The following is a 20482-nucleotide window of genomic DNA, read 5'->3' as shown; positions in this document are numbered from 1 at the left end:
CTCAGAAAATGATTAAACCACACATGGGACAAATAGGTGGATACAAAACTGAACTGTTAGTGCTTAAAGTAACTTCATACTTATCTCTATGAATACGACAAAGCCAATATTATGATACTACAAAATTACAAGCCAATACATTTCTTTTTCAGGAAATTACATCCAAATCTCCATACAACTTAAGTGTGAAGTTTACTAAGAAAGGCAGGCCAGGCACAGTGGCTCATGCCTGTAATTATAGCACTTTGAGAGGCCATGGGGAGTGGACTGCTTGAGCTCAGGAGTTTGAAATCAGCCTGGGCAACATGGCAAAATGCCATCTCCACCAAAATTACCAAAAATTAGCTGGTAGTGGTAGTGTGTGCCTGTAGCTCCAGCTACTCAGGAGGCTGAGGTGGGAGGATTGCTTGAGCCTAGGAGGTTGAGGCTGCAGTAAGCTGTGCTTGTGCTACTGCATTCCAGACGGGGTGACAGAGTGAGAAACTGTCTCAGGAAAAAAAAAAAAAAAAAAGGAAAAGGAGAAAAACAAGGGATGGAAGATATAATTCATCTCCACAGTGGTGACAGTGATTAGTCCTCTGACTGTGGTTCCTGACTATATGTTGGACTCGCCTGGGGAGCTTCACAAAATGACATCTGGGTGTCACTGCCAGAGATTCTGATTTACCTAAGATGTAGCCTGGGCTTTGGAATTTTTAAAAGCCTCCAAGATGATTAACTATGTAGCCAAGGTTTTATATTAGTTAACATTCTCTTACATGCAACCTTAGAGTTTTCTTTTTGTTTGAGATGGAGTCTTGCTCTGTTGTGCAAACTGGAGTGCCGTGGTGCGATATCAGCTCACTGCACCTCCGCCTCCCAGTTTCAAGTGATTCTCGTGCCTCAGCCTCCCCAGAAGCTGGGATTACAGGCACAAGCCACCATGTCCAGCTAATTTTTTGTATTTTTAGTACAGATGGGGTTTACCATGTTGGCCAGGCTGGTCTCAAACTCCTGACCTCAAGTTATCCACCTGCCTGGACTTCCCAAAGTGCTGGGATTACAGGCATGATCCATGGTGCCCAGCCACCTCAGAATATTTCTCTGGCCATTTCACATTTATTTTCACAGTTAAAATTGCTTTCTTCAAGGTAAAGGCCTTTAGTATACTATAATATATAATATTTTGCAAGGCATAATTAGTGCTTGCTCAATAAACATAATACACAGTCTGTAATTCATAATAAAAATAAAACAGGATATTTTAAAAAGATTAACATACTTGCTTAAAAATTTGCATATCATTTCTGCTACATTTTCACAGTTCTTCTTACTAGGACAAAAAACTAAGCAGGAATAATTGGGAATAACTTCTGTCACCAATGCTACCAAGTGATCGGGATCCATCTTTTTCAGGGTATCAGAATACTGCAAAACAACAAGATGTAGGAACAAGGTGGTTAGTAAACATGAAATCCTGTCTATTTTTTACCAGTGTGATCTGAAAGGTAAATAAACCATCTATAATTCTAAACTTCCAATTGAATAAATCTGATCATTTAAAATAAAAGATGAAATCTATATTAAACATCAAAATGTTCAATCTCACATTTCTTTTAGGTTATTATGATTTTCTTAGGTTTAGTTAGTCTAAAAAGAACCCCAGAATTAAAGAAGTGAATTAAAGAAAATTAAAGAAGTGAAAATAGTTAATGTTATTAATAGCCTCACTACATGCCATCTCCACCATAGCAGAACAAATAGGTCCACAGAGGGAAACACAGGTTGATCTTAATAATAGTAAAAGGACTATGTGAATAAGACATACCCTTTACAGCCATTAATAGTTTTCAAAAACACAGATTCAATCACACTACTGAATTATGACAATTTTTGTAGTAACAGACATGAGGAACACAAAGAATATGAAGAAAAAATGTAAAGTTATTTAAAATCTCAGTTTCTTCAACTTTACTAAAAACTAATGAAAACATACTTTAGAATAACACACCTTCACAGAAGTCTAAAACTATTGTATAGTCCCTTCTTCCCCTTTTTAATATCCTTCATATAAGTTATAAAACACTAAAATTTGCATAGTAGACAGTAACTTTTTAATATAATATCTGATCTAGATGGTCTATAAATTATTCTTTTGTTGTTGCTGTTAAATAACTAAACATTTACAGGAGAGGTTTCCAAATTTTCTTGGTTCACAGACCCAGTGCCAAAAAAAATACTTAATAGTTTTGTTAATTAAATAGTGAGGTCCAAACGACTTAATAAATATGTACTTCCTCACAACTTAGTAGCTGTGAGACTAAATAATACACATTAGTTGAATGAAAAAATATTTTTATTTTATTCTGAAATAACCACAATGGCTCACTAACGGGATGTGTGTACAACTTGGTACTGTCTTTCAAACTCTGGAATAAAACGACACAGCTGTTCTCTTCTGTTCCAGATTGATTTTCACAGGGTACTTGCTTACAGCAACTGCAGAAACCCCACCTTCACAAAGATATGATGTCATAGAAAAGAATATGGTGTGATCTAAAGTTGAAATTGGAAATGAGCTATCTTGAACTGGTAGTCTGCATGTTGTCCAACAAATGTCAAGCATTAGCTGTTTCTCTCAAAAATCTAAACTGTCCTATGGAACCCACTGGAAACTTCAGCAGTGCCCCAGACACAAAGTCTGGCAACCTAGAATTTAAAGGTTATCAACATTACCTTATAATTAAGGAAACGTGAAAAAGTCATGCCATTCTCAGCTTTGCTGTCAATTTCATATATTGTATCATTTATTTTCAGATATTCTTTTAATTCAACCTTGAATTAAAGGACACTTGTGATTAATACCACATATAAATTCCTCTTCCAGAGTTTTAAATGTTATAAAATAGTTTAAAAAAAGACAGCTATAAAAGATTTTAGCTTTTCTAAGATATATAAAACATGCTTCAACTTAAAAGTTCTTGCTTTATCATTTCTTCTTCTTTTTTGGTCTTTTTTCCCCTTTAAATCAAAATAGAGATCAATATCCTTGAAGAAATACTTTTAATTAAGTAAACACTATATCCAAAAAGAAACCACACACTTCTGTATTTGTCACAGAAAGTGTGAGTCATGGTGTTCTTATCTTTTACTAAGCTGTTATCTGTCTTATGTCTCAAGATCTAAAACTTTGTCTTTTTTTTGAGACAGGGTCTCTATCACCCAGGCTGGAATGCAGTGGCATGATCACAGCCCACTGCAGCCTCAGCCTCTAGGACTCATGCTATCCTCCCACCTCAGCCTCCCAAGTAGCTGGGATGACAGGCACAGGCTACCACGCCAAGCTAATTTTTATAGAGATGTGGTCCCTCTATGTTGCTCAGGCTGGTCTTGAACTCCTGGGCTCAAGTAATCCTCTCGCCACAGCTTCTCAGAGTACTAGGATTACAGGCATGAGCCACCATGTTCAGCCAAAACTTTCTGTCTTATTACTCATCAGTTTTGATTCTAAATACCACCACATTATTTTTCAGTATTTACACACAAAAAGTTTGTAAACACAGCTCATTGCATTTTTTAAATAACAATAACAATGTCTAATGTGGCAATTAAGTTGAAAAAATATATCTTGAGAATGTTCATATCTGGTACAAATGTAAAAACATCAATTTTTTGTTGTTGTTGAGATAGCGTCTCACTCTGTAGCCCAGGCTGGAGTGTAGTGGCAAACACAGCTTAATGTATCCTCTACCTTCTGGGTTCATATGATCCTCCCACCTCACTCTCTCAAGTAGCCGGGACTACATGAGCACTACCATGCCCTAATTTTTTTTTTTTTTGAGATGGAGTCTCACTCCACCATCAGGTTGAAGTGCGGTGGCACAATCTCAGCTCACTGCAACCTCTGCCTCCTGGGTTCAGCTGATTCTCTTGCCTCAGCCTCCTGAGTAGCTGGGACTACAGACATGGGTCACCACTCCCAGCTATTTTTTTTTTTTTTAGTAGAGACGAGGTTTCCCTGTGTTGGCCAGGATGGTCTCTATCTATTGACCTGGTGATCTGCCTGCCTGAGCTTCCCAAAGTGCTGGGATTACAGGCATGAGCCACAGCACCTGGCTGTCCTGCTAATTTTTAAATTTTTTGTAGAGACTGGGGTCTCGCCCTGTTGCCTAGGCTGGTATGAACACCTGGACTCAAAGCAATCCTCCTGTCCCAGTATCCTAAAGTGTTGGCATTGCAGGTGTGAGCCACTGCACCTGCTAAAACATCAAATTTCAAATTAAAATTTGGCAATTAAAAAAATTATTTTCTGAAAGCCTATTTAGAAACTGAAAAGCTATTCAGACACAAAACATACACACTGTACTACACACAAATAATATATATATATAATAAGCTATTTTCAAATAACTACAAATTACATTTGTTTACTTTCTTCAAGCATTTTGGGAATGCTGCTATTGAGGACTTTACATATAAATCCATGTGAAGCCTTAACTTACTAAAAAAGTATTATAACTACTAATATATAAATATTTTAAAATAGTTTAAATTTTAAGATATGTTTTTTAATGTGCCAATAACTCAAAACATGTCTCACTAAATTTTTGCCAAATTAAAAAATTTGCTTTAGAGAATAAGAAATGAAAAAATAAAATGCGTATCTGGGAAAACTCATGTAATGAATGTTCATTGAGGGCCTGTGGGCCAGGTTATAGATACATTGGTGACCCAACCCAAGATCCCTAACCTATAAACAAATTCCTAAATTCTCTATACACAACATCTTATTAGCACATAGTCACGGTGAGTAAAACGTGCCCCTTCACTACTCTGTCAAATTCTTTAAATGTTATGTTTACTACTTTTATTTCTAAGTAAGACGAATACAAAACAAATCAATACAGTGCAAACCTTAGGTACATACTGGTCTAAATTGACTGGTATAATATTCTGCTTGAAGAAACTTTTGTAGGTCTTCAACACTGTTTAATGTTGCACTCATACCAATAATTTGAGTTGTTTCTAAAAAACAAACAAAAACCAAAGCATTAAGGAAAATATTTAATACATCATAAAGTAATTTTAGCAATTTTTTCGTGCCCTGAATTCTTCCTGAGTGATTTGGGAAAGGGGTGGGAGAGGTAAGTAAGAAAAATGCAAATAGGCTAGGTGCGGCCTATAATCCTAGTACTTTGGGAGGCTGAGGTGGGTGGATCATGAGGTCAGAAGTTCGAGACCAGCCTGGCCAACAGAGTGAAACCCCATCTCTACTAAAAATAAAATAAAATAAAAATTAGCTGGGCATGGTGGTGGGCTCCTGTAATCCCAGCTACTCAGGAGGCTGAGGCAGGAGAATCGCTTGAACCTGGGAGGTGGAGGTTGCAGCGAGCCGAGATTGTGCCACTGCATTCCAGCCTGAGCGACAGTGCGAGACTCCATTTCAAAAAAAAAAAAAGAGAGAAAGAAAAATACAAATAGCTGGGTGCCTGGCTTACATCTGTAATGGCAACAATTTGGGAGGTGAGGTGGTGGGAAGATTGCTTGAGGCCAGGAGTTCAAGACCAGCCTGGGCAACTGAGTAAGACCTTATCTCTATAAAAAAATTTAATTACCTGGGCATGGCAGTGCATGCCTGTAGTCCCAGCTACTTAGGAGGCTAAAGTGATCGTGTCACTGCACTGCAGCTTGGGCAACAGTGAGACCTCACCTCTTAAAAAAAGAAAACTACAAATATATTACCAGAGTATTAATCTGGCAATTGAAGAATGAAATTTTTAGGTATCCTGAAAGTTACTACTTAGAAGTTTATAGAGTTTTAAACTTTGCAAAAAGTAGGATATTAAGGCTTCTAAACAATAATAATGAGTATAAATTTGCTTATAACTGTCTATCTGGATCCTTTTAATGAAGAGCTATGATATGTTCCACAGGTATGGCTATAGACAGATGTAAAGTTAGTAGGATAGAGTGCTAAATGAGTCTCAAACTCTTGCCACATGAAAAGTCCTTTATGAGATCTTGCTATCAAGCTAACTTTTTATTTTATTGATTGACTGATTGAGACAGAGTCTCGCTCTGTTGCCCAGGCTGGAGTGCAGTGGCACGATTTCAGCTCAATGCAACCTCCACCTCCTGGGTTCAAGCAACTCTTTTGCTCCCAGGCTCCCGAGCAGCCAGGACTACAGTGTTTTCATTTTTTTGTTTGTTTTGTTTTTTTAAAATAAAGGTGGAGTGAAGCTTATGAAACCATATGACATCCTGGGCAATACAAAATGGCTGCTTTAGACTTAGCTATTAAATGAAAACCCAAATAGGGCTTCCTTGCGAATGTTTCTTCATTGCTCCTACGTCTTGAAATGATCATTCAAGAAGCTGGCTGAAAGAGGAATATGTAGGAGTTTCCTTCCCATTCCATAAGAATAGACTATGAAGCTGAAGAGGTGGGCATGGGGTCAAATCAAGAAAGGCTGTGCTAAGAAATTAGGCATTTATGCAGAAAGCAAAGGAAGCTATTATAGATTGGTAAACAATAAAATAAACTAATTGATTTTACATTTGGGAAGATCATTCTACTTGCACTGAAGAAAGATGGATGTGGCGAATGAAGGGCAGTGATCAAGACTAAAGGCAGACAGAAGAACTTGGTGATATCTGGGGCAATCCAGGTAGAAAGGATGAGGTACTGAACTAAAGACTTAGTGGTAACGAGGAATAGGAGGGAGAGAAGTAAAAATATATTCATGAGGTAAATCAGATAGGATTTGGTGGCCGATAGAATATATAGGATCCTGGCTTCGCTGGCTGGAGAGTGCTGGCTAAGAATTCAGCCTGAAGAATGGCTTTGAAGGAAATGAGTTGGGCTCAGACTAAGCCTTAATTAAGCTTAGCTGTTCAAAGAATATTCAAATAGGGATGCCCAGTTGGCAGACGATATTACTCAGGAGAGGGGTGGGGTAGGAGAAAAATCTTAAAAAAAGAAAAAAAGATATTACTCAGGAGAGAGGTGCAAGCTGGAAATTCAGATTTGAAGCCAGCAGCACATAGGAAGTACTTGAAGTCATGAGTATGCATGAGAATTAGCAGAAATTGTAGCAAACAAGGGAGGAGCCTAACATGAATCCACAGTGACACCTATATCCATAATAAACAAGCTTAGAAAGATATGTCACAGAGGAACATGAGAAGGAAAAACTAAAGAGATTTTATTCAAATGCCTATTAACTAGATATTAATATAAGTCACTGATGATAGAAAGACAATAATTACAGAATAGCAAACACAGGTCCATTATGTAATAGGTACTATGTGAAACTGATAAACAACTTCAGCAAAGTCTCAGGATATAAAATCAATGTGCAAAAATCACAAGCATTCGTCTACACCAATAACAGACTTAAAGAAAGCCAAATCAAGAGCGAACTGCCATTCGCAATTGCTACAAAAAGAATAAAATACCTTGGAATACAACTCACAAGGAACGTAAGGGACCTCTTCAAGGAGAACTACAAACAACTACTCAACGAAATCAGAGAGGACACAAACAGATGGAGAAACATTCCATGTTCATGGTTAGGAAGAATTAATATCGTGAAAATGGCTATACTGCCCAAAGTAATTTACAGAATCAACGCTATCCCCATCAAGCTACCATTGACTTTCTTCACAGAACTGGAAAAAACCACCATGAACTTCATATGGAACCAAAAGAGAGCCCGCATAGCCAAGTCAATTCTAAGCAAAAAGAACACAGCGGGGGGCATCACACTACCGGATTTCAAACTATACTACAAGGCTACAGTAATCAAAACAGCATGGTACTGGTACCAAAACAGAGATATAGACCAATGGAACAAAACAGAGGCACCGGAGGCAACACAACGTACATACAACTATACAATCTTTGATAAACCTGACAAAAACAAGCAATGGGGCAAGGATTCCATGTTTAACAAATGGTGTTGGGAAAACTGGCTAGCCATGTGCAGAAAGCAGAAACTGGACCCCTTCCTGACACCTTACACTAAAATTAACTCCAGATGGATTAAAGACTTAAACATAAGACCTGGCACCATAAAAACCCTAGAAGGAAATCTAGGCAAAACTATCCAGGACATAGGAGTAGGCAAGGACTTCATGAACAAAACACCAAGAGCATTGGCAACAAAAGCCAAAATAGACAAATGGGACCTAATGAAACTCCACAGCTTCTGCACGGCAAAAGAAACAGTCACTAGAGTGGATCGGCTACCAACAGAATGGGAAAAAATTTTCGCAGTCTACCCATCTGACAAAGGGCTGATATCCAGAATTTACAAACAACTCAAGCAGATTTACAGGAAAAAAACAAACAAGCCCATTCAAAAGTGGGCAAAGGATATGAACAGATACTTTACGAAAGAAGACATATATGAGGCCAACAATCATATGAAAAAATGCTCGTCGTCACTGGTCATCAGAGAGATGCAAATCAAAACCACACTGAGATACCATCTCACGCCAGTTAGAATGGCGATCATTAAAAAATCTGGAGACAACAGATGCTGGAGAGGATGTGGAGAAAAAGGAACACTTTTACACTGTTGGTGGGAGTGTAAATTAGTTCAACCATTGTGGAAGACAGTGTGGCGATTCCTCAAGGCCTTAGAAATAGAAATTCCATTTGACCCAGCAATCCCATTACTGGGTATATATCCAAAAGACTATAAATCGTTCTACTATAAGGACACATGTACACGAATGTTCATTGCAGCACTGTTTACAATAGCAAAGACCTGGAATCAACCCAAATGCCCATTGATAATAGACTGGATTGTAAAAATGTGGCACATATACACCATGGAATATTATGCAGCAATCAGAAATGATGAGTTCGTGTCGTTTGTAGGGACATGGATGAATCTGGAAAACATCATCCTCAGCAAACTGACACAAGAACAGAAAATGAAACACCGCATATTCTCACTCATAGGTGGGTGATGAAAAATGAGAACACATGGACACAGGGAGGGGAGTACTAAACACTGGGGTCTATTGGGGGGAAAAGGGGAGGGCCAGTGGGAGGGGGAGGTGGGGAGGGATAGCCTGGGGAGAAATGCCAAATGTGGGTGAAGGGGAGAAGAAAAGCAAAGCACACTGCCATGTGTGTACCTACGCAACTGTCTTGCATGCTCTGCTCATGTACCCCAAAACCTATAATCCAATAAAAAATTAAAAAAAAAAAAAAAAAAAATAGGTACTATGTCAGATGCTCTACAAAGATTAATTTATACCATCTTTGCAGCAATTCAGCAAGAAAGCTTCTGTTCCCATCACTCATTGATGCCTAAGAAAACAGTGCCATAGTTTATATAAATTGCCTAGGGTCATGTATCTAGTAAAAGTGAGCCAGGGTTTGACTAGCTCCAGAGTCTGTTCTCAGCTGTTATGCTATGTCATCTCTCAATGCTGAGACATGATCCCTCTACAGAGAGACAGTAGGAAAGCCAAGAGAGAATGATGCTCCATCACCCAAAGCAAAAAACAGTGATAAGCAGTTGAATGAAGAAAAATCAAGATAATGGCAGTTAGTGCACACTGGATTCCATAAGCAGGTGATTATTTTCCTCTCTTTCCCACTTTAAATTCCATTGAATTTATTACCATTTGACATACCATTCGATTTCTTATCTGCTTATTGTCTGTTTGCTTTCACTAAAATACAGGCTTGATGAAAGCAGGAACTCTTATTCACTGTTATAACCCTAGCACTTAAAATAGTGCCTAGCACACAGTAGGTGCTCAATATTTTTTTGAATGAACAATTATAAAATGCTATATAACCTGCTTAAATATTATTGCTGTTGAAATTTTAAAAATTCATTTTAAGATTTTTACCTTTATAGTTAATAATTTTTCCATATATAAGGTAAATATTGCAATAGGTAAATATTGCAAAAATATGCAATATAGCATATCAATAAATAGTAAGTTATGACATTTAGAATAAATTTTTCATATACTTTAAAGGCTATCTGATGTTGCAAAATAGCTCCTTAAAGTGACTATTAAAATGTATGGCTTTAGTGATACATGGTGATGATGAGAATGGCTACAATAGCAGCAGCAGACCCTCACTGAATGCAGCGTGCTAAGCACTGCTGAATGCAATACATGCATTAACTCACATAATCCTTAGAACTATCTCATCAGGCTGGTACCATTATTATCCTAGTGTTACAGATAAAGAAACATAGAGGAAGAGGGGTGTGTCTGGGCGGATAATAACAGAGGACTTCTTCAAATACCAATTTCATTTACTTTCAAAATTCTACACATTAGAAATTTTAAAACAAAGGCAAAAAGCATTAAGTATCTTGCTTTAGGTTATATAATGCAGCTAGTGAAAGAATTAAGTCTTTTGTAAGTTTCTTGATTATAAATCAATTCATGACCTCATTTAAAAAATACTTACTGCTAGTGTAGAGGATTTTTGCTAGGGTCATTTCCAGTATAGCTCCACGGCTTCCTTCACCAATCATGTGCAACTTTGAGATTTTTTTTTTTTTTAAAAAAGGGAAGAGAAGTAAATCTGTATATAATACTCATATAAAACATGCATATATTCATATGAAATTTGTAAAAAGTTGCTTATATCTTGTAAGTATTTTGAATATAACAACTATAGTACATGTACATTATTTCACTGGTATTTAGGTTAATTAGCTTTTGGTGCAAAATCTTGATAAATCTGGGATTAATAAGTACTATTATAATTTCCTTTTTTTTTTTTTTGAAACTGATTTTGGCTTTTGTCTCCCAGGCTGAGGCTCTTGCCTCAGCCTCCTGAGTAGCTGGGATTTCAGGTACCTGCCACCATACCCAGCTAATTTTTGTATTTTTAGTAGAGACAGGGTTTCGCCACATTGGCCAGGGTGGTCTTAAACTCCTGACCTCAAGTGATCCACCTGCCTCAGCCTCCCAAAGTGCTAGGATTACAGGCATGAACCACCATGCCCAGCCTATAAAATTGTATACTACACATATATGTATTCACACTTCAAGAAACACTTGACACAAAAGCAAATGTAAGATTATCAAGCGTGGACTGTCTTCACCTATACTGTCTATATGTTAAAATAAATTTATTTTTATAGAGGTACTAAGGTACTAAGCAGATCTACATAATATCCAGAATAATAAATATTTAGTATAATAAAAATGTTGACAAATTACAAAAGTAGTAACTAACCTCATCTACAACAACCAGACCCAGACTGTCAATTCTTCCAGTTTCAATCAGGGAGTTCACCAAGCTATGTCCTTTTTCAATAGTGGCAATATATAGAGATTTCTTTTCCCTTCTTTTAGTTGGAGGAAATCTTCCTTTGCTTCCAGCATATTCTTCAACAAAGAAACCGAGTTCTATACCAAAACTTGACAAACCTGAAATCTAGAATATCAGTTAAAATAAAGAAAAACAAGCAAGGAATTGTGGTTCATGTCTGTAATCCTAGCACCTTGGGAGGCTGAGACAGGAAGATCACTTAAGCCCAGGAGGTTGAGACCAGCCTGGGCAACATAGCAAGACCTCATCTCTATAAAAAATAAAAAAACAGAGGCCGGGTGCAGTGGCTCAAGCCTGTAATCCCAGCACTTTGGGAGGCCGAGGCGGGTGGATCACGACGTCAAGAGATCGAGACCATCCTGGTCAACATGGTGAAACCCCGTCTCTACTAAAAATACAAAAAATTAGCTGGGCATGGTGGCATGTGCCTGTAATCCCAGCTACTCAGGAGGCTGAGGCAGGAGAATTGCCTGAACCCAGGAGGTGGAGGTTGCGGTGAGCCAAGATCGTGCCATTGTACTCCAGCCTAGGTAACAAGAGCGAAACTCCATCTCAAAAAAAATAAATAAATAAATAAATAAAAATAAAAAAACAGCTGTCAGTGGTGGTGCTAGCCTGTAGTCCCAGCTACTTGGGAAGCTGAGATGGAAGGACTGGTTGAGCCCAGGGAGTTGTGGCTGTAGTAAGCCTTGGTCATGCCACTGCACTCTAGCCTGGGCCACAGAGCAAGATCTTGACTCAAAAATAAATAAATAAATAAATACACGCACACAAACGAAGAACACAGATTAAAAAAACCTCTAATTATTAAGTGTTCATGGGGTTAAAAAAGCTATAGCTTTTAATACCCATCAACAGGAACAAGGTCACAGGTAAGACATACTTTGAAATACATAAGAAATGCCATAATGTCTTGATCTTTGCAAAATAAATGCAACTTTTAAAATACATGTGAAAATAAATTTCAATGTTTGATATCAAAAAGCATCAGGGCATGGTGGCTCACGTCTGTAATCTCAGCATTTTAGGAGGCTGAGGTGGGCGGATCACTTGAGGTCAGGTGTTTGAGATCAACCTGGCCAACATGGCGAAACCACATCTCTACTAAAAATACAAAAATTAGCCAGGTGTGGTAGCATGTGCCTGTGATTCTGGCTGCTGGGTGTGGAGGCGGGGCACAAGAATCGCTTGAGCCTGGGAAGCAGAGGTCATGGTGAGCTGAGATCACGCCACTGCACTCCAGCCTGGGCAACAGAGCAAGACTCTGAAAAAGAAAAAGCATCAGAATAACTCTAATTTTAATAATAGGCCAGGCTCAGTGGCTCATGCCTGTAATTCCAGCATTTTGGGAGGTTGAGGTGGGAGGATCACTTGAGGTCAGAAGTTTGAGACCAGCCTGGTCAACATGAAGAAACCCCATCTCTACTAAAAATACAAAAATTAGCTGGGCATGATGGCACACACCTGTAATCCCAGCTACTAGGGAGGCTGAGGCAGGAGAATCACTTGAATCCAGGAAGCAGAGGTTACAGTGTGCAGAGATTGTACCACTGCACTCCAGCCTGGGTGACAGAGTGAGACTCCATCTCAAAAAAGAAAAAGGAGGGTAAATAGTAATAGAATATTTAAGACGACATTTAATCCACCCATTTAGAAAAAAATAAAACTTTCAACAACAGGTAGTTAGTATTTAAAGAGATTTTAGGTACTATACACTGCTTTTATACATTCTAAAAATATTAATTCTCCATTAAGAGGCACTTCTCGCCAGGCACAGTGACTCATACCTGTAATCCTAGCTCTTTGGGAGGCTGAGACAGGTAGATCACTGGAGATCAGGAGTTTGAGACCAGCCTGGCCAACATGGTGAAACCTGTCTCTACTAAAAATACAAAAATTAGCCGGGCATGATGGCACACACCTGTAATCCCAGCTACTCAGTAGGCTGAGGCAGGAGAATTGCTTGAACCCGGGAGGTGGAAGCTGAAGTGAGCCAAGATCACGCCACTGCACTCCAGCCTGGGTGACAGAGCAAGACTATCTTAAAAAAAAAAAAAAAAAAGAGGTACTTCTCAACAGTACAGTTATTACATTTATGCTACTTTTCAGATCTTAATGTCAAAGTATAAGCAAATAATATTTATTTTAAAATACACACACCTTTTCTTGGACAATTGCCACATATGGAAGAATCATTAAAACATCTTTCCGAGAACAAAGCAGTTCTTGTAGCATTAAAATCTCAGCCACAAGGGTTTTCCCACCACTTGTTGGCAAGGAATATATTAAATTTTTTCTTTCTTGCACAGACTTCAATGTTAAACAAGTATGTTGCCATTCTGTGGAATTAAAAAAAAGGGGGGGGCATTATTTTTCCCTTCCAAACTTTAAATCTCAAAAGTTTTCTAAGAAAAAAATCAAATCACTTTTTGTGGAACAATCTTCTCATAAGGATAAATGTAATTATAACTAATGTTACATGGCAAAGATACCAAATGTGCAAGTAGTCTAGCCAGTGAGGGCCTAGTTCAGCCCTAGGCAGCAAGATAGACAACCAGCCCATTTATTCACCAGCTGCAGACTTGGGTCCAATATTACAGCAAGGCAGGCAGCAGCCTGCTGGACAAGGAGTGTCATCTGGGATATCAGAAGAGCAAAGGGACAGTACAAGGATCTATGTGTATTCTAATATCATCCTCTTATGTTCTGCAAGGAGATTATGTAAGCTTCCCTTCCTCATTCAGCCAAAAGCCATCTCAGAGAGAAGTAGGGGGAGGAGAGAAACAAATCTATTAGGTTTTACACAAACCATTAAAAACTTTAGCTCTCATGGAGACCTGAACTCTGAATGGCTCAAAAACCACTTTAAGTGTTCGGACTGATTAAACCACAAAAGACTAGGATTATTAACTGGCACAACTAGGATTCCCACAATTTAGCAATGTGGGATTCATGAAAATAGACCAGATCCAAGATGTTGTATAACAACTAGTATTAATCACTCTGTAGGATAATTTGACAATGAAAATCATCAAAAGTCTTTAAAAATATGCTTTAGTGTTTTATCACTAGAAACTTGAGCAAAAAAAGTAAGATACTTCATAGCAAGAAGAAATGCAAATGGCCAATAAATACATGAGAAGATGCTCAACTGTTCTCTACTGGTTTGACAAAATAAATTTTAAAAATAAAAAAGAAATAACTACCAAAAAAAAAAAAAAAAAAGCCCCACACATGTAAAATCCAGAACTGACTAATATGGTGGGGGAGCGGACAGTCATTCTCATGTATGGTTGTGAGAAGATAAACTGCTAGAATCTTTGTGGAAAGTAATCTAGTATCATCAAAACTAGAACTGCACATTGCCTTTGATCTGGTAGTATTACTTCTGGGATTCTACATTTACAGAACAGAAGCCAAAGCATATAAAGATTATTTGCAGGATGTTCACACAGCATTGTTGGTAAGTACAAAGTGCCATGGAGCGGGGGTAAAGGCTGAATAAATTATTGTACAATCACCCAGTGTGATTCTCTACAGTTTAAAAATAAAGAGTAGATGGATCTATGTATGTTCAACATACAGTTAAGTTAAAAAAGCAGATTATTGCCCTGGAATGGTGGGTCATGCCTATAATCCCAGCACTTTGGCAGCCTGAGGCAGGAGGATCACTTGAGCCCAGGATTTCAATATGAACCCATCTCTATTAAAAAAAAAAAAAAAGGTTTTATCTGAATCACAGTTACAAGTAACTTTAACTTATTGTGCTTTAGGGTGATTCCCAAATATTACAAGTGACTGCATTTTTTTCTTTAAAAATACTTCAAAAAGACTTAAATTTAATACTGAATAAATATTCAAAAATACTTCAGATTGGTGTCATTCATCAAATTAGATGTTTATGCCAAAATTTAACTTAACTATAGCCACATTTTATCCAATTCAGATTTTTAAATATAACATGACAAAATAATATTTATATCATCTTCACATCAAAACATAAATTAGCCAGGTGCAATGGCTCATATCTCTAATTTCAACCCTTTGGGAGGCTGAGGCAGGAGGACTGCTTCAGCCCAGGAGTTCAGAACCAGCATAGGCAACAAAACGAGACCATCTCTACAAAATATTTTAAAATTAGCTGGGTATGATGGCGCATGCCTATAGTCCCCATGACTTGAGAGGCTGAGGTGGGAGGATTGCTTGATACTGGGAGGTTGATGCTGTAGTGAGCCGTGATCACAGATTGCCAGGTCATACTCCTAGAGGTTCTGATACAGCAGGTCTGGGGAAGTGTCTGAGAACATATGCTTTAACAAATTTCCAGGTGATGTTGATGCTGCAGCCTAGGAACCACACTTGAGAACCACTGTTTTAGTTTCATAAAAAGTATCAGACGTATTTATGCTTTAATCTAGTCATGTTATTAAGCCAGATTTTGAGGTAAAAAGATTTAAAAAGTTGTTCTTTACTGAAGTTCTTACTTAGAAACTACCAATATAATCACTGACAATCATTACCAACATCTAATTTGGCGTGTCCTTGACACAGAATCTAACTTGCAAAAAAAAAGTACCCCTTTTTATAGATGAGGAACTAAGGCCAGAGTGCTAATGTTGCATTTTTAAGTGACAATCCCCAGCAGTTGAGAACCTACCAGTGTACCAGGCACAGTGCTAGTTAAGAAAAAGATGAGTTAGATAGAGCCCTGCCCTCAGGGTATTCATTCTGGCAGACTAAACAAAATGCAAGGTGCTAGGAGAAAAGCAGAGAGAAGTAAGGTAACACCTACTTGCAGGGTAGCGCACACCGTTAGCTCTTAAACCATGAACCTCACAATTTAGATTTCTTGTAGAGTCTTTTATTAGACTTTGTTTCCTGTAGTTCTACTTCTCCAACCTGATTGTCTTCTCCCTAAGAACCCAATTTTTCATATCACTCATGAGATTCTAATAGGAGTTCCAGAAAAGTTATGAAGTAGAAGGTTGATGCGCTGACCTTCCAGTAGGGCAGCAACTGTCTCTTCATTGTCTAAAATGAAACGTATCTGAAATATATGCAAGGACCCTGGATTTTTGAAAAACATTACAAGATACCTTAATATTACTGTTTCTTTGCAGTTACGCTTGTCTAACCCATGGCCCTCATGAGGCCCAGAATGGCTTTGAATATGGCCCAACAAAAATTTGTAAACTTTCTTAAAACATTATGAGATTTTTGTGGGGTTTTTTTGCAATTTTTTTTCTTAGCTCATCAGCTATCATTAGTGTTAGTGTATTTTACTGTGGCTCAAGACAATACTTCTCCCAATGTGGCCCAAAGAAGCCAAAAGATTGGACATCCCTGACTTTTAACTGCAGATGTTTAGTTTCGGGAGTCATAGCACAAGGCTGAACATCTGGGTGGCGGTGGGGATGCACTTGCGGGGAGAGGTGGCTGTGGCTGCTCGTGGGAGGTTATGGGGAGAAAAAGAAAAAAGATGCTTAGTTCTAATCAACAGTATTACTAATACTGACTTCTTTCACTCAAGACATGTGACTGTGAAGACATACTGCAACAAGGAAGTTTTGGTAGAGAAGACAGAGCCAGCCAAGGAAATATCAGCTAAGAAAACTGAGGATCCACTAGACAGAGTAAAAAAACAGGAGTGGTTATAAGGAGGTCCAGAAACAAAAATTTCAAGAAGGGTATAGTCAATAGTTTCAGGTAAGGTAAACATTGGAAGTATCACTGGATTTAGACACCTTAGTCATCAGATGAACCCAGAATTAGAGTGGGGTACTTTACTGAAGTTCTTACTTAGAAGCTACCAATATAATTACTGACAAATTGTTACCAACATCTAATTTGGCATGCCCTTGAACCAGAATCTAACTTGTAAAACAATTTATGATTCCTTTATTGATTTATTTTTAAAGATAGGATTTCTCCATATTGGTCAGGCTGGTCTTGAACTCCCAACCTCACTTTGCCTTGGCCTCCCAAAGTGCTGGGATTACAGGTGTGAGCCACCACGCCTGGCAATTCCTTTCTGATAGATGAGGAATTACGTGAGGTGAGGAAACACATAGAAAGGATAACTGGTTTGACAAGTGTGACTGTGAAGGGAAGGACATAGGTTCAGTGGCAGCATGATAGAGATGGAAGGGGTTGAGAGACCACTGATGATTTGTTTTTAGAAATAGTATGGACCATGAAAGCATTTGCTTCTGTTGACTTGCACTAATATTATGGTAACAATAGGAAAAAATTTATTTTATTCCAGCAAAAAGCATTACCATATAATTTTTCAATTCCTTTGAGCTGGACATAAAGGTCTCTCACTTTGCTGGGTAATGAATAAAAAGGACCAAGGTCATTTGATGACGACTCAATTGTTTTCTTAGCAACATTAATTTCTTTGGATAGGAGAGTCTCTTTGAGCTGTTTACTTCTAGAGAATACTGGTGTCTGGGCCTTGGCATTTCCAGTCATGGCACTTTTTAGATGATCTTTAATACTTGTTCTCCTATTCATATCTGAACTAGTTCTGACTTTGGAAGAGGACTCATCATTTTGCTGGCGTTGCTCTATGCAATTATGGGGCAATTTCTCATTCACAGTGTTGTGAGAGGATGACTTCCAATCCCTTTTTTTCATAAACTGATCACCCAAATCATTTGAAGAGTTCCGCAAATTTTCAAAGTACATAGCCTGTGAGGAGGGTACATCATACAAAAGATCAGCTCCAGGTTCAACAGTGACATCTTCACACCCACTCTGGTTCTCTGTGTGCTCATCAGTTTGTAATTCAGTAAGGTTGCCTATGGGAGTAACGCTGAGTTTGTTTTTGATACTTTCTGAGCAAAGATTTTCAGTGGCAAAGTCTGTAGCATGTTTCTGATGTTCAGGAAGTTGCATATATTTTTGCTCCAGGTCGTCAGCTTGAGCTATAAAGGAATTTTCAGTAAAGCTATCATAGTCACCAAACATGTCCTCTTCACTGTCATTATGCTGCAAGGAGAACAAAAACACTTATGGCAATTTCAGCTTCATTAATAAAAGCTTCACCAGCCTGGCCAACATGACAAAACCCTGTCTCTACTGAAAATACAAAAATGAGCTGGCCGTAGTAGAATCCTGTAATCCCTACTTGGGAGGCTGAGGCACGAGAATTGCTTGAACCTGGGAATCACAGGTTGCAGTGAGCCCTGATCGTGCCACTGCACTCCAGCCTGGCCTGGGCTACAGAGCGAGACTCTGTCTCAACCAAAAAAAAAAAAAAAAGGAATACGAGCTTCAGGCTAGGGCTGTACCAAGTATATAATTATGTGGTCACATATGGAACATACACCTATATGTAAATAGATATTATCACCAATTTACAGCTGAAGAAATGGAGGCCCAGAGAGGTTAAATTACTCGCCTAAACAGCAAGTTTATGAGTGTTGTGATGATACTGGGATTCTGAACAGGGTCTTGCTCTGTTGCCCAGGCTGGAGTGCAGTGGCTCCAGCCACTGCATGATCATGGCTCAATGCAGCCTTAACATCCTGGGCTCAAACGATCCTCCTGCCTCAGCCTCCCAAGTAGCTAGGACTAAGGTGCAGGCCACCACACCTGGCTAATTAAAAACTTTTTTTTGGTAGAGACTAGGTCTCTGTTGCCTAGGCTGGTTTTGAACTCAAACTTCTGGGGTTAAGTGATCCTCCCATCTTGGCCTCCTAAAGTACTGGGATTACATGCATGAGCCACCGCACTCGGCCAGATTCTAATTTTTTTCTTTTTTTTGAGACGGAGTCTTGCTCTGTCTCCAGGCTGGAGCACAGTGGTGCAGTCGCGGCTCACTGCAACCTCTGCCTCCTGGGTTCAAGCGATTCTTCCGCCTCAGCCTCCCAAGTAGCTGGGACCACAGGCGTGTGCCAAACGCCCGGCTAATTTTTGTATTTTTATTAGAGGTGGGGTTTCATCACGTTGGCCAGGATGGCCTCGATCTCTTGACCTTGTGATCCACCAGCCTCAGCCTCCCAAAGTGCTGGGATTACAGGCGTGAGCCACCGCGCCTGGCCAGATTCTAATTCTTAAACCTGTACTAAAACAGCAGGAAGACTGCTAGATGTCTACGAAATGTCAGCGCATTCGATGTTTCTGATAACTGCAGCTCTGCCCGCCCAGGCTCCAATATACAGAGACTGGCCTGTAACAGAATCATGGCTGTACCAGTAGACACTCGAAGGAGTTCTTAGGAATTTGGAATTGAGACTGAGAATCTGAACACTGACTTGGGGTGGTCTACTACACAGAAGAAACGTAAACTTGGAGGCAGCAATATAGTAAAGTGATTATAGTAAAATGGAGTAAGAACTGTAGTATCTCAACTATTCAGGGCCTGATTACTGTTGTAAAATCTAGATAATGTAACTAGTTTCACATAACAGGTCTTCAATAAACAGCAGATTTTATTTGTACAGTAGGAGCTGCTGTTATTTGGAAGCCTAGATTTGCGTCTCAGTCATGCCATTTATTTGCTGTGTGTACAACTTTTATGCCTAGGGGTTTACATTTCATATTCATACAGAAATGTAAATAACAAGGCAATCAATAACTCCTAAGTGCCGATTAACAGTGGTAACGAAGACGAGAGAAGCTAAGGTGACGATAAAACTGGTCAACTCTGCATCTGGGAAGGATGCCAAACGTTTGCAGTTTCAAGTTCCAAGCCCTCCGTACCTGGTCTCCCATCCCTCTGTCAGTGGGCATGTGACGTAGGAGGTCCGGGTTTGTATCACCACTTCCGAGGACAAGACAATCAGGGGAATCTGAGAGTAGACAGGGTTGTACCTCGACCGGTATTACGCCCGCAGTTTTCCGCCGCCTGTTCTCAGCCACCATTTCCTCCTCCTTCTTCTCTTCATCTCCGCGCTCGAGCTTGGCCGCGGTGGGAGCGACAAAAACGCACCCCACGCTTGGACGTTTCCTTTTGGGGAGAGACACCCGCCGGCGGATGCGGGAACCACCTTCATCCATGGCAAGGGTCCAGGGCCCTATTCAGAAGTCATTCTAAGTGACCCAGACGCTAAACCCGAATGGAAGTGAGAGTAGGAGGAGGGCGCTCCTTTACATCCACCTTGGGAAAAGCCCCCAAGTTAGTTCTCAGGGCTCGCGGACCGGAAGCAAACATAAATGTCTGCCCTCTCC

The 20482-nt window shown here is 39.2% G+C and overlaps 1 protein-coding gene across 12 annotated transcripts in view; it reads right to left on the bottom strand.

Annotated features, from left to right (window-relative positions):
• The window catches only part of HELQ (helicase, POLQ like), a 50443-nt gene extending 29980 nt beyond the window's left edge, over positions 1 to 20463 (bottom strand). For 3 of the 12 annotated variants that reach the window (XR_004740809.3, XM_002745642.6, XM_008993051.5), the window contains exons 1-8: positions 20015 to 20463; positions 17584 to 18298; positions 13466 to 13644; positions 11210 to 11410; positions 10433 to 10505; positions 4907 to 5004; positions 2716 to 2814; positions 1262 to 1407 (exon numbers count right to left, since the gene is read on the bottom strand). Coding sequence is in view for 11 of the 12 variants with exons in the window: in XM_002745642.6 (XP_002745688.4) it covers positions 1262 to 1407; positions 2716 to 2814; positions 4907 to 5004; positions 10433 to 10505; positions 11210 to 11410; positions 13466 to 13644; positions 17584 to 18298; positions 20015 to 20311 (1808 nt within the window). In the remaining variant the exon portion in view is untranslated. Of the gene's footprint in view, positions 1 to 1261; positions 1408 to 2715; positions 2815 to 4893; positions 5005 to 10432; positions 10506 to 11209; positions 11411 to 13465; positions 13645 to 17583; positions 18299 to 20014 lie in introns of all 12 variants that reach the window. The other 9 variants (XM_078367909.1, XM_054253180.2, XM_035293371.3 and 6 more) reach the window with 9 other exon arrangements.
• Between the last annotated feature and the right edge of the window lie 19 nt (positions 20464 to 20482).

This window comes from Callithrix jacchus, chromosome 3 (genome assembly GCF_049354715.1).
Source record: "Callithrix jacchus isolate 240 chromosome 3, calJac240_pri, whole genome shotgun sequence".
In the NCBI taxonomy this organism is placed as follows: domain Eukaryota; kingdom Metazoa; phylum Chordata; class Mammalia; order Primates; family Cebidae; genus Callithrix; species Callithrix jacchus.
The sequence above is the reverse complement of the archived record's forward strand: the minus strand, read 5'-3'. Positions and strand labels throughout refer to the sequence as shown.